Below are 14,692 nucleotides of genomic sequence, written 5' to 3'. Positions count from 1 at the left end.
TAGCTATAACCTGAGTATGAGACTAGCAGCAGTAGCCTACTCACTTTTGCACACCATGTTTTACATGAAACACATGCTCCAAAAAAACGTTATTGAGAATCCAGCTTTGGAAACTGACTTGACACCATCGGCTCATCATTTAACTCAAGATAGCTCTGTGGGTATTTTTCAACTTTAAAAAAACAAACAAAAAAAAAACACTGTCCTCACAATCATGGAGAAGTGCTTCTTTTAATTCAATCAGGATGTTTGGCCAAGTACAAGAACCTACTTGCAAAGAGCACACTCGCTAGCCAACTAACATCCAAGTTTCATTAAGGCCTTTGGGCAACACAATAGCTCTCATTTACTAAAATGTGTGTAGAAACAGTTTTACTCTGCACATAAAATAAGGGCACATGTCGGATTCATGACATGTGTCCACCAGCTGATTTTGTTCTCACATAGTGAGTGTGTTAGTGAATAAGAATCATTCTAAGCTGACAGGTGTGTGCCCGCTATCTGCAATCAATATGCTGCCATGCCCCCATTTCATTATATGGGGACATATGTTTGCCAGAGGTGTATCATAGAGGAAGCAATGGAAAGCATGGAAAAGTTGTTTCTATGCACATAGCAAGGCCCTGACACACCAGTGTCAGACTGTCAGTGAGCATCTGTGAATGTAATGGCAGTCAGATATAGCTGAAAAGCCCTTGTCACTCTCTTCAAACGTGTTCAAAGATGTCAGTCTCTGATGAGCTCTCTGCTGAAAGCAGTCTCTTCCAGCAAGGTTAGATATGAAATCTTAACAGCTGCTTGAAGGTAAAGGGGAATCTTTTATATACCCAGCATGCCTACTTATAGGCTACAAATTAACCAGTTTGCCACAAATTAACATATGCGCAATTTAGTTACATTTTTAAGGTTAAGGTACTGTAATTACGGTTTTAATATGCTCTGTATTAAGTTAAAAGGTGTGTTTACATTTTTCTGAAACAGCTGAGCCTTTGTCATTTGTAAGTACGCATGGTCTGAGGTAGTTCTTAATTTTTTCACAGAGTAGGTACAAATTCAGGTAAAATATTGATGGATCCCATATTTTCACTAAAGCATGGTTTAAGCACAGATTTGTGCGGACACACTGTTTCTAATTGAGGCGTAATGACCTTGATCTGTCACCAGTGGGGTTTAACATTTTATACCCTGAAAGCAATGGTTAGCCCCAGCAACAAAATCACACACCTGCTATGTGTGTCATTTCTAAAATGCCCTTTGGTAATTTAAAAAAAAAGGGATATTAAATATTTGATAGATATTTGATAGATTTGGTAGCTTATCTGTCCACTTTCCCAACCTGGAACCGGAATCAAAATGGGATTGACTATTGGAACCCAAACCCTACTAAGCGTACGAATGTCTAGTTTGACAACCAACATCTTAGAGCCTTTGTCCACATAGTGTTTTTTTCTCAGCGCCGGAGTCTTCTTTCAGTTGTACTCTATGAGGAGTGGGTGTGTGCAGCCACAGAGCACTGCACTTCTCCGAACTTTAGGAAGGCGATCGTCTGGCTGGTAAGTGTTGTGCCTTTATCACTGCTAGCTTTGTCGGCTTGAAGTTAATTGTGTCAACCCTCTGTTAACTTAGTGTTGTGTTAGCTACCTGGCTACCACGCACCCCATGCCATTAAAAAAAGCATTGCCACAGGCCCTTACACAGTTGGTTAATGATGTCGTATCCCTGTTGCTTAGTTTAAAAGGGCCACACAACTTCCCCTAAAATGACAAAGGAATATGGATTAAACAGTAATAATAAAAATGACATTCAGAGGTGTTGACACAGTAGGTGTGTTTTTTTAGTCTCTTCACCTCCTGGCTCGAGCTCATATGACTGGTATTGATCATCTCATTTCACTCTTGGAGAAAAAGCGTACTTCGTAAAATGCTGAATTTTCCCTTTAAGTGAAAAACTGTAGCAGTCTTGTACAGCTTGCCACTAATATTATGGCTTTACATTAATCCAAGGCCCCTGTTGTTTTGTAACTAGGGTACTCTTGTTACTGCAGTTCAGCTAATTTTTACACTCAGTCTATAACCTTCCAATATGACTTCTCTTTCCCAGTGTGCTTGGCACAAATTCAGTATTAACAAGATTCCTACCTTGTCCTCTTTACCATAAGAGTGTGAGGGTCTCTGTAACATAGTGTTTTGAGTTTCAGGAACAGTCAAAGTAAAACATGTCAAAAAAAAAAAAAAAAAAAAACTGACTAAAGACAGCCATGAAGTTGTTTGTAAATAAAAATCCAAATGTACAGTTGCCTGGACTGAATCGTTAAATGTTTGCTTTGCTGTTGACCATATCTCTCATAGTGTGAGAAGACTTACATGGAAATTGGAGATGTGTTCTCTGTCCAGGGGCTTGGTGACAGACAGCTGGCCCGAGATTGGATTGATGATGAAGATGCCGGTCGGAGGCTGGTCGGCTCCGGGGCCCGTCACACTGTAACGCAACATTCGGTTCTTGTCACGGTCTGAGCGGATCTGAAGCACAGACAGACAGAGGAGAAGAAAGACAGGGCATAGCAGGAAAGTAAAGAATTTTCAGTTAATGTACTACACACTGGATAGAGCTGGAACAGTGAATGGGGTTAATAATAAAGAGTAGAGTTTCTGCATAAAATAAATGAGTGTTCACTTCTTTGTGTGATCTGCTGCATCTACTACTGTCAGTGTATTTTGTAAAATATATTCCTGCCAGTAAGCATGACTGCCTGTTTAAAGGTGAATAGATGATAATATACAAGTGAAGCTAAACTTTCTCAGTTTGACCTGAATGTGTCTCATATGTCAGTATGACTTTAGGCTTGCACAGGCAACACACAGCAAGTGCTTTAGGCTACTCCTACATAACTAGAGAAAATCAGATTTGAGTTGAAGTCAGAAGAAATTGTGATGCCTGGTGCACCATAATATCCTGCACACTGCTTACATGATCGAAATGAAGAGAAAGAAGAGACAGGCAGCACTGTAAAGACAGGCTCCACATGAACACGATCATATTTACAAAACCCAAAAAAGACAGATGATGAATATGGACTAAGCACCTGATCACTGTGACAATCATTTCAGGTTTAACTGCAACTGTATCACTGAGTTGAACATTTGATTATTTGCAGTATTTTGTATGATCTCACGTAGAAGCACTAGATATTTATTTATTATTATTTAATATTCCTGTACTTATGTCTGTATTCATGGCAGATCAAGTATTAGTGACATGTATTGAGAAGGACAGCAGCCACATCTTAGTTAACACAACCGATACTACTTTTTTTAGTCAAGTAAAATTAGCATATAATGACATGCTACAGAAAAAAAATGGCCTCTAAAAGTGCAACAATAAGAGTTAGAGCTAATCTTAGCGAAACATAAGCCTTAGCTCCATAGTTAGCTTTTAGCTGCTTACCACCTAATTGTCAGGACCCGTTCCAGCTCTTAGGTCAAGTTAATGTTTTGTTTTCATGCACCTCCTGTTTTATTTTGATACTCACCTGTTCTGTCTCATTTAAGGTCCCTTCACATCCTGTCTCTTTCTTCCTTCCCACCACTGTGACTACTGGCTCCTCCCCTAATGTGTTGCACCTGTGTCTGATTGGCTCTCCTCCTCCTAGTGTATAGAAGCTCACCTCCCTCATGTGTCTGTGCCAGTTCATCTTGTTCCCCAGTGACAGCGTTCCAGCCTTTGATCACTCGTATTGTTGTTTTTCCTAGTATTCTGACTGTTTACCCTTTTGACTTCACCTTAGCCCCTGTGATTCGGATACCTTAGCTCTATCTTCTGACTTTTACTTGTTTTTTGGACTTTGGATTTTGCCTTTCGTTTTGGACACCTCTGCCTGCTAGTTATTGAAATAAACCTTCTTTGGCTGAACTCTTCCATGCTATTGAGTCTGCTTTTGGGTTCTCACTCAGTTCGGGTCTTGACAGTACGAACTGGCCAGCAGCATGAACCCAGCAGGCTCAGACTCACTCTGGACCGCTCTTCAATCGCAGGAACAGTGGCTAATCATGCAAGAAGAGCAGCTGGCAGCCATGCGGCAGGAGCTACACGGCATGGCCGCTCACCATGAGGTGACATTAAACACCGTGTGTGAGCAAATACAACACCTGCTAACCCAGGTAAACACTCTCCAGTCCGTCCCTGCTGTTTCCTCAGCGGCTGCTGTCCCTACTCCAGAACCAGTTTTGACTCCAGCTGTGGCGTCTTTTCCTCCAGCTTTCATCTTTCCCAGCCGGAGAAGTTTTCGGGTGAGTCTGGTGATTGTCGTGCCTTTCTAACACAATGTGACCTCCACTTTGAGCTCCAGTCAGCAGCATTTCCCACCGACCGATCCCGAATAGCCTACATCATCTCCCATCTCACCGGCCGAGCCAAGGCCTGGGCCACAGCTGAGTGGAGCCGGAGGTCGCCTGTTTGTGAGTCTCTCCAAGCCTTCACTACCTCCTTTGCTCAGATATTTCAACATGTAACACCGGGTCGAGAGGCAGCACGAGCTTTGGTGGGGCTAAGGCAGGGTAGGCAAAGAGTGGCGGACTACGCTATTGAGCTCCAGGGATGGTTCGCCCAGGGCGTAAAACTAGCCAGGACCGCCTCTGGCACTGATATTTTTACCATAACCATCTTTTTATCTGTGGAAGCCCATTTTCGCCAGTAATGGAAAAAAATCGTCATTCCTAATCAAAAATGTGAGATAAAAAGTCATAATTATGAATGTAGCCTAGTTTTAAAATTAATTTGTGGCATGTTGTCTTGTAAGGTGTGTGGCATCACGGTGGCTGCAGATGGGACAGAGGATGAGATGATTCACTGATTCAAGGCAGGACAACTAGTACACTGTGCTGTAGTAAATAGTAAATAGTGATGATTTACAAAAACACCAAAAACTATTTTTACTGTTAAAGTAAAGTTTGTTACTGTAAATAATACAGTACTTTATTTGTAATACTAGAAAAAACCGTAAAGACAAGTTTACATAAATATTTCTGCTGTTTCAATTTTTTTTAAAAATACAGTATTTGTATTTTCAAATTTGGCTGTGATTTTTTTTTTTTTTTTTCTTGTATTAAAAGCCTCCTTCAAACAGTAGCCTGCCCCTATTGTAGCCTGGTCCCAAATTATTTTTTTGTTAATAGTGGCCCCTGCTACTATTTGAGGAAATACGGTATGTATGTAACATACAGTCACTGGCACAGTCACTTTGTGTACACTAGTGTTATCGAATGCAATCCGGTAGAACGACTATACCATGATTTTTTCCCTGAAGCTTATAAATTTTCGGTTATTGTTGACATCGTCTAGAAAGTGGTGACTCTACTTTGTTTAATATTGAGGTCATAGTGAATGGTGGTGGGGTACTGGGGTGGCCTCCTAATTTTGTCTAATTGAGGGGGACAAAATATTAGCAACACTTTTAAATATATTGCACTCCAGTACACCAACACCACCCAATAATAAAGTAGANGGTGTGGTGGCTATGACGCCGCCCTCGCCACCAAATCAGTTGGCTTTTTGATGGCTTCAGCGACCTCATATCCTCACGAAATTGATACACAGGTCAAGAATGGCGAGCTCTTACATCTTATAGGGCCGTCGCCCATGGGGGGGACAAAATGCCTCTATGGTCCCCCTTGAAATTTTCAAAAAACCCTTCCCATAGAGATTTTCTTGGAGTACGAAGATGAAACGTCACACCACGTCAGGGTTAACTTACTCTGAGTTTTCACATAACCGCTTCAGTGATGCATGCTGCTGGCCCCCCGCGGTGGCGTGGGAGAGCGAGGGCCCGATCACAGCTGCTTGCAGCTTTAATTATTATTATTCCGACATTTCGTGTCCCAATTTCGCCCCTCTCCCAAATTTCAAAATGCTTCTAACTTTCCACATTCTGGTTGGTACAGATCATCATGAGAAAATGCTGATCAAAAGTTATTAAAAGCTTTTCTCTATGTCAAGGGGCGTGGCCACTAGGACGTGACAAATTTTGGCGACTTTTCGTTTTCTTGCCATCGAATTTCGAACGGCTCTCCCGCCCACATACTTGATCTCAGCAGCTTCAAACTTGCTGGACATGATGATGGTTCCGCTCCGAACGCCCCGATATGTTAATATCCCACCTTACTCGTAGCGCCCCCTGGTGGTAACAGGAAGTGACCAGTTTTTATCTTAACATGTACTGATGCCACAAACTTGACCGCATCAACTTCATTCCACTTCTAATGCATGCAGAACAAGTTGGTGAAGCTACCTTATGAACGCTGTGAAGCTACGTCTAATGGTCTCCATGTGGCGGCGTGGTGACTATCGATCCCTCGCCAGTAAATACGTTTGGCAATTTGATGGCTTCAACGACCTCATATCCTCATGAAAATACACCGAAAATACATCATCCAGAGACCATGCTGATCAAAAGTTATTAAAAGCTTTTCTCTATGTCAAGGGGCGTGGCCGCGATGGCGCCTCCCTCGCCAACAAATATGTTTGGCTTTTTGATGGCTTCAGCGACCTCATATCCTCATGAAAATTGACACACAGGTCAAGAATGGCAAGCTCTTGCATCTGATAGGGGCGTCACCCATGGGGGGTACAAAATACCTCCTTAGCACCCCCTTGAAATTTTCAAAAAACCCTCCCCATAGGAGTTTTTTTGGAGTTGGAACATGAAAATTGGTACACATGTGTATGTTGTCCAGACGCACATAAAAGTCTCTGGCACCAATGGTCTACTCCAAACAGGAAGTCGGCCATTTTGATTTTGACTTGTCATTTTGACATGATTTCCACATGTTGTATTTTAACGAACTAGTCCTAGGGATTTCATCCAATCGACTTCAGATTTTTTACAGATCATTCAGACACCATGCTGATCAAAAGTAATACTCTGCACGTCGGTAGGTCAAAGGGCGTGGCTGCTATGGCGCTGCCATTTTTGATCCATCGCCATGCATATTAAAGCAGCTCTGTCTCCCACATAATTCATCCAAACTGCTTCAAAATTTCTGTACATGATAAGAGCCCCGCCCTCAACGCCTCCATATACTCGTAGACAATCTTGCTCATGGCGCCCCCTTGTGGAAACAGGAAATGCCATCTTTTACACTGACAAACACCAACCTCAAGCTCCTGACCTGATCAACTACATTTTGTGGCTACATGACGATCAAGTTGATGAATCTCCACAGTGAGACACATGTCCTGTCATGTTGCAGACTGCCGCGGCGGCGACTTTTCATCCTTCGCCACGGAACATCAACTTGGTATAAATCCTTCATGCATTGTCCGATTTGCTTGCAATTTCACATGTGTGATGAGGGTCCACCCCTGAACGCACCTGGCCACATGTGGTTACGCTCATAGCGCCATCTGGTGGATGAACGAAACATTGCGTTTTTTTGCTCCTGCCAGGTTTTTTCTCCCTTCAAGCTGCGTGCCACAGCCCCCATGTTCCTCAGGCCCCCNGAAAAATTTTATAATCTATTGTCCTTCTGAATTTCCACCACTAGGTGGCGCTATTATTAAGGAAAGTGCGTTTTGGCTCATAACTCCAATATACTTTGTCGCACATTCAAAAACCTTATATACACGCGTTCAGTGAATTGTGCTGAATCTTGTGGTATAGGCCACGCCCATTTCCGCCTACCTTCTTTTTTCGCAAATTCGCAAAATGTCGCAAACCTACTTTTTCGAACTCCTCCTTGGCAATTTCACCGATTGTCATGAAACTTTGCACACAGCATCTATGGCCCCTCGCAAGAAAAAGTTATCAAAAGAATTTCGATATTCCAAACAATACTCAAGTTATTAAACAACAACTTCCTGCAAATTAAGTTCTAAACAGGAAGTGCTGCATATCTCCACATTGGTGTATCCGAATGACATGAAACTCAGGTTACAACTTCGCTATGAGCCCCTGAGGCTCTGTGCAAAATTTCGAGTGATGACCACAAGGTGGCGCTCTTTAAATTGAAGTATTTTATATCTCAACATCAGTTGGGCGGATTAACACAAAACTTGGTAGAATTATTGTCAATGCCCTCCTGAGGATATCTGACGAAGGACTTACCGATCCGCCACTAGGTGGCGCTCTGGTGGCCGTCTAATTTAATATTTCGCACTGTGCCAAGACCATAACACTCATGGAAATAAAATTGATAGGGGTGGTACCATAACACTCATGGAAATAAAATTGATAGGGGTGGTATAGACTGGTGCCTGTAACTCACACACCAAAAATGACCAGCAGGTGGCGCTATTTTCAATGCAAAAGCGTTTTTGGCTAATAACTCCCACATTATATGTCGCACATTGTTAAACCTTCTATTTACGTGTTCTCTGAATTCAGCTGAATTGTGTGGTGTAAGCCATGGCCACTTTTGCAGTAACTTTCCATTCGCTAAATCGCAACAAATGAAAAACGTACTTTTTCGAACTTCTCCTAGACGATTTGACCGATTTGCACCAAACTTTGAATGTAGCATCTGTTAAGCCTCCTGACAAAAAGTTATCAAAAGTATTTTGATCGTCCAAAAAACGGCCAAAATATATCACAACAAATTCTTGCACTTTGTTTTCAAAACAGACAGTCCTTCATATCTTGACCAAATACAGTCCGATTACCACAACACTTTTGCTAATTGTGTTCCATGGCCCGTTGAGGGTTTGTGCAAAATTCGGTGCAAATCGGCCAATAGGTGGCGCTCTGGTGGCGGTCTAATTAGTGTGAATGGCAGAAAATTGGAAAATCTTCAAATCCTCTTCAAAACTCATGGATTTTCAACCTCTTCTTGTCCCTCATACTTTGAGCTAGAGACACAGTGTCAACTTTTAAAGAGTCAGAAGACCTTGAACTATTGGGCATGTATTCAGCTTCTACTTTTTGGAAAAATACATACGTGGGTGGGGTGCCTACCTGTATAGTGGAAATGTAAGTAAGAGATAACGTTTATTTTTTATTTATTACAGCTGACAAGACATCTAGGTGCAGGCCCGCCGACGGCAGCATGCCCCAACGCGCATGGACTGCAAGGGCCCATTCATCGCTGCTTGCAGCTTTAATTATTTATTTATTTTTTTTTATTCCGCCAAATGAATTGGACTTTTCAGGGCTTAAACGTGCGTGAAAACTCATGAAACTTTGCACACATCTCAGAACTGCGTGAAAATTTGATATTTCAAGGGTCACATGCTCCGGTTGCAAAAAATGGCTCAGTAGCGCCCCCTACAAAAGTCTGAGGAAACAGCCCCTGAAGCCAGCTTAACCTACGTGTATGAAACTTGGCAGGTTTATGTAACCCTCCAGGACCTACAAAAAAGCCTTTTGGAGGCATGCTGTAAAGCCAACAGGAAGTCGGCCATTTTCAATTTACTGTGCAATTTTGANAGGAAGTAGTTTATAACTCCAACATACATGGTCCAATCTTGCCCAAACTTCACAGGATTGATGCCAGTCCCGTCCTGAACACATCTACATGGCAATAATTAGAGATGAATGAAGCGCCCCCTACTGGCAACAGGAAATGTCATGTTTTAGACTTTAATGTACATCTCCTACAGAATTGACCAGATCCATCTCAAACTTGGTCAAAAAAGTCATAAGATGTTGATGACGCTTTATTGTGGAAACTGTGAGTTTTCGTTAAAGGGCGTGGCCATGGCCTGGGGGCGAACTTTGATGTTTCGCCGTGATGATAAACGTTGCTGTAACTTGACTCCACGTGGGAATATCTTGCCAAAACTTCACACATATGATGACAGTCTAGCCCTGAACACATCTACAGAGGAATTTTGAATCACCGCCATAGCGCCACCTACTGGCAGCAGAAAGTTACTTTATACATTCTTTGATGTCCCTCTTCTAGCAGGTTAATCAGATCCACCTCAAACTTGCTGGTCTAAGTCCTTAGACGTTGATGATGCTTAAAAATGAAGCTTTTGAGTTTTCATCAAATGCTGTCACCGTGGCGCCGCCTTGTACGCCATCAAACATGATGTTGTTTTGAAGGGACAAGGGATGCTTGAACACTCACCAAACATGGCATACACATCACAGGTCACAAGTCCTGTTGTCTGATGTGATTTTTGTGCTTTGATGCACCAAGATGGCTCAACAGCGCCCCCTAGAATATTTCAATTAAGCAGCCCCCAAAGCTGGTTTGATCTGCATGTATGAAACTTGGTAGTCACCTGTAACACTCTATTACGTACAAAAAAGCCTCTTGGAGCCATGCTCCAAACCCAACAGGAAGTCCGCCATTTTGAATTTCCTTTTGCCACTTTTGTGCATTTTTGCCCATTTCCAGGGCTTGTAAATTAACGAACTTGTCCTACAGATTTAATCAGATTGGCTCCAAACTTGGTGTATGCAAGCGTGACTATGTTGTGACCAAAAGTTATCACAGGATTTTCCCAATGTTGAATGGCGTGCCCGCTGCTGAGCGTTGAATCTTGAGGTCTCGCCATGAAAAACGAAATTGCTGTAGCTTTGGCATAAATGGTCCAATCTCCACCAAACTTCACATGATTCATATTAGTCCCGCCCTGAACACATTTTCATTACCATATTGCCTGATAATCATAGCGCCACCTAGTGTCGAAAGGAAGTACTTCTTATCAGACACTTATCTTTGGATTAACCTGAAATTTCAATGCTGTGGTCTATATTTGATGTTCACAAACATGACATATCATTAGTGTCTACGTGTGCTGCAGAGGGTTTAATTTTGATGTCTCGCCATGAAACAGGAAATTGCTATACATTTGGAGTAAATGGTCCGTTGTCCACCAAACTTGACATGATTCATATTTGTCCCACCCTGAACACATTTATATGACAATATTCCGTGATAGTCATAGCGCCACCTAGTTTTGAAAGGAAGTACTTCTTACCAGACACTTATCTTTGGATTAACCTGAAATTTCAGTGCTGTGGTCTATATTTGATGTACACAAACATGACATATCATTAGTGTCTTTGCGTGCTGCAGAGGGTTTAATTTTGATGTCTCGCCATGAAACAGGAAATTGCTATATTTTTGCCGTAAATGTTCTGATCTCCATCAAACTTCAGATTATTCATATTAGTCCCGCCCTGAAAACATTTATATGACCATATTTCCTGATACTCATAGTGCTACCTAGTGGTGACAGGAAGTAGGTCTCAAACACTTATCTTTTGATTTATCTGAAAGTTAAATGCTGTGGTGTATATTTGATGTATAAAAACATGATGTGCGTTTGGTCTGGCAAAAAATTTTATAATCTAGTGTCGTCCTGAATTTCCACCACTAGGTGGCGCTATAAACAAGGACAGTGCGTTTTGGGTCATAACTCCCATACACTTTGTGGCACATTCAAAAACCTCGTATCCACGCGTTCAGTGAATTGTGCTGAATCTCTTGATATAGGCCACGCCCATTTCTGCCTATGTTTTTTTTTCTGCAAAATGTTGCAAACCTACTTTTTCGAACTCCTCCTTGGCAATTTCACCGATTTGCACGAAACTTTGCACATAGCATCTGTGGACTCTTCTGACAAAAATTGATAAAAGAATTTTGATATTCCAAAGAATACTGAAGTTATTAAATAGCAGCTTCCTGCAGATTTGGTACAAAACAGGAAGTGTTGCATATCTCCACCTTGGTGTGTTTGAATGACATGACACTCAGTTTATTACTTCCCCATGAGCCCCTGAGGCTCTGTGCAAAATGTCAGGCGATGACCACCAGGTGGCGCTCTTTAAATTGAAGTATTTTATATCTTAACATCGGTTGGGCGGATTAACATGAAACTTGGTATAATTATTGTCAATGCCCTCCTGAGGATATCTGACGAAGGACTAACCGATCCGCCACTAGGTGGCGCTCTGGTGGCCGTCTAACACTCATGGAGATAAAATTGATAGGGGTGTTATAGACTGGCCCCTGTAACTCACACACCAAAAATGACCAGCAGGTGGCGCTATTTTCAATGCAAAAGCGTTTCTGGCTAATAACTCCCACATAACATGTCGCACATTTTGAAACTTTATATCTCAGTGTTCCCTGCATTCAGCTGAATTGTGTGATGTAAGGCACGCCCAACTATTTCAAACTCCTCCTAGGCGATTTGACTGATTTGCACCAAACTTTATATGAAGCATCTGTGGACCCTCCTGACAAAAAGTTATTAAAAGAATTTTGATCGTCCAAAAAACGCCCAAAATATATTACAAAAAATTCCTGCAAATTCCTGCCAATTATGTGACAAAGCTTGACCTGTTAAAAGGGTATTGGCAGGTGCTGCTGACTCCTCGGGCAAGGGAGATCTCTGCATTTGTGACCCCTGATGCTTTCTTACAGTATACGGTTATGCCATTCAGCGTGCGTAATGCACCTGCTACATTTCAGCGTTTGGTAAACACGGTCTTGTCGGGCTTGTCAGGGTGCGAGGCCTATTTGGACGATATCGTGGTTTATTCAAGTTCGTGGGACGATCACATGCAGCAGCTTCAGGTAGTGTTTGGAAGGTTGCGTGATGCCAACCTCACACTCAATTTGGCAAAGTGTGAGTTTGGTCAAGCTACAGTGACGTATTTGGGAAAAGTTGTGGGTCGGGGGCAAGTAAAGCCGGTGCATTCTAAAGTTGAAGCGATTCTGTCGTTCCCTGCCCCTGCTTCACGCCGTGAGCTACGCCATTTCTTGGGGATGGCGGGGTACTACAGAAGCTTCTGTAAAAACTTCTCGGCTGTTGCGGCTCTGCTCACTGATCTGTTGAGTCCAAAGACTCTCTTCCATTGGTCTGACAGTTGTCAGCGTGCGTTTGACTGTGTAAAAGCCTTGCTAACTCATGCTCCAGTCCTGGCTGCGCCCACATTTGATCGTCAGTTTAAAATGTCTGTTGATGCGAGTGATGCGGGGGAGGGTGCTGTGCTCCTTCAAGATGGAGATGATGGGGTGGAGCATCCAGTCTCCTATTTCTCGAAAAAATTTAATCCGCATCAACGTGTGTACTCTACTACTGAAAAGGAGGCTCTCGCGCTTATCTTGGCACTCAAACATTTTGAAGTTTATGTCGGCTCTGCTAGTGCGCCCGTTGTTGTGTACACTGACCACAACCCTCTTGTGTTTATTCATCAGATGCGAAACGCCAATCAGAGGCTCATGCCCTGGGCACTATTTTTACAGTCTGTCAATGTGGAGGTCCGGCACATCAAAGGCCGAGAGAATGTCCTGGCCGACACATTGTCCAGATGTTAGTGCGTGAATGATGTTCGCGGCGCTTCCCCCCCATTCACGTTTTTAGGGTGGGGGTGTTACATGCAGCAGCCTGTGCTGTCACTCTCTCCTGTCAGGCTTGTCTCCCTCCTCCCTCTGCCTGCTGCGCACCTGAGTGCAATCGGCACTCAGGTGGAGAGAGGAGGAGGGGATAGGAGGGACAGGGAGAGTAGAGACAGGGGCTCGGCACACGGCACAGACACCAGCACAGGTGGTGAGGAGTTTTTCCCCTTTTCCTCCTTTGTTCTCTTTCCCCAAGCAGGTTTTTCCCCCATGCTCATTTAGGAGCTGGGGTTTTGTTGTGTTAGTTTGTTGTTTTAGCTTGGGCTGGAGATTACCAGTAGTTACTTTATTCGTCTTTTTGTTTATTCTAGGTTTAGTTCCTTTTCAGGTAGTTTAGGGGGAGACGCTGGGAGCGACGGCCCACTACGGCACAGACACCAGCACAGGTGGTGAGGAGTTTTTCCCCTTTTCCTCCTTTGTTCTCTTTCCCCAAGCAGGTTTTTCCCCCATGCTCATTTAGGAGCTGGGGTTTTGTTGTGTTAGTTTGTTGTTTTAGCTTGGGCTGGAGATTACCGGTAGTTACTTTATTCGTCTTTTTGTTTATTCTAGGTTTAGTTCCTTTTCAGGTAGTTTAGGGGGAGACGCTGGGAGCGACGGCCCACTGCGTGGTTGGCTCAACGTCTTCCCTCCTTTTGTTCTTTTTGGCCGGGGTCTCCAGCCCCTTTTGTTTCTCCCTTAGTTGTTTGTGTTTTGGTTAATATTTTGGGTTACAAAAATGAAGCTTGTGGGTAAACTGTTACTTTTGGTGTGGCGTCCTCTTTTATATATTGCAGCCTCCCGCCCCTATGGAGCCATGATTTCTGTGTTTGTATGGAGGCCGTAACAGTTTTCAAAACAGACAGTCTTTCATATCTTGAGCAGATACAGTTGGATTACCACAACACTTTCGCTAATTGTGTTCCATGGCCCGATGAGGGTTTGTGCAAAATTCGGTGCAAATCGGCCAATAGGTGGCGCTCTGGTGGCAGTCTAATTAGTGTGAATGAAAGTAAATTGAAAAATCAACCTCTTCTTGTCCCTCATACTTTGAGCTAGAGCAGCGGTTCCCAAACTTTTTTTGCAGCGCACCCCCTTCTACGTCCCAACCGGGTTGACGCACCCCCAATCCCCCCTTCAAAAAGAAGAAGGAAAAAAAAACGCAACAAAGCTTTGTTTTATCGCCATATAAAGACTCATGTTTAATCATGCGCAAATAACCACACGCATGACAATAACAACATCAACAAAGTTTCAATATAATGCAACAAAGTTACGCACAAGCTTCCACTTTTAAGAGGATGAGTGACAGACACAGGCTCAGTAACAGAAAGCACGATTTTGACATAAATGTTATATTTTCAGCC

The 14,692-nt window shown here is 42.9% G+C and overlaps 1 protein-coding gene across 1 annotated transcript in view; it reads right to left on the bottom strand.

The window, feature by feature from the left end:
* Positions 1-14,692, bottom strand: part of LOC126396243 (cadherin-2-like) — a 430,873-nt gene that overhangs the window by 161,232 nt on the left and 254,949 nt on the right. Inside the window, exon 5 of the mRNA XM_050054177.1 lies at positions 2,364-2,519. Within this exon, the coding sequence (XP_049910134.1) occupies positions 2,364-2,519 (156 nt within the window). The remainder of the gene's footprint in view (positions 1-2,363; positions 2,520-14,692) is intronic.

Source organism: Epinephelus moara, chromosome 10 (assembly GCF_006386435.1).
Source record: "Epinephelus moara isolate mb chromosome 10, YSFRI_EMoa_1.0, whole genome shotgun sequence".
NCBI classification, from domain to species: Eukaryota; Metazoa; Chordata; class Actinopteri; order Perciformes; family Serranidae; genus Epinephelus; species Epinephelus moara.
This window is presented reverse-complemented; position numbering and strand designations above follow the sequence as displayed.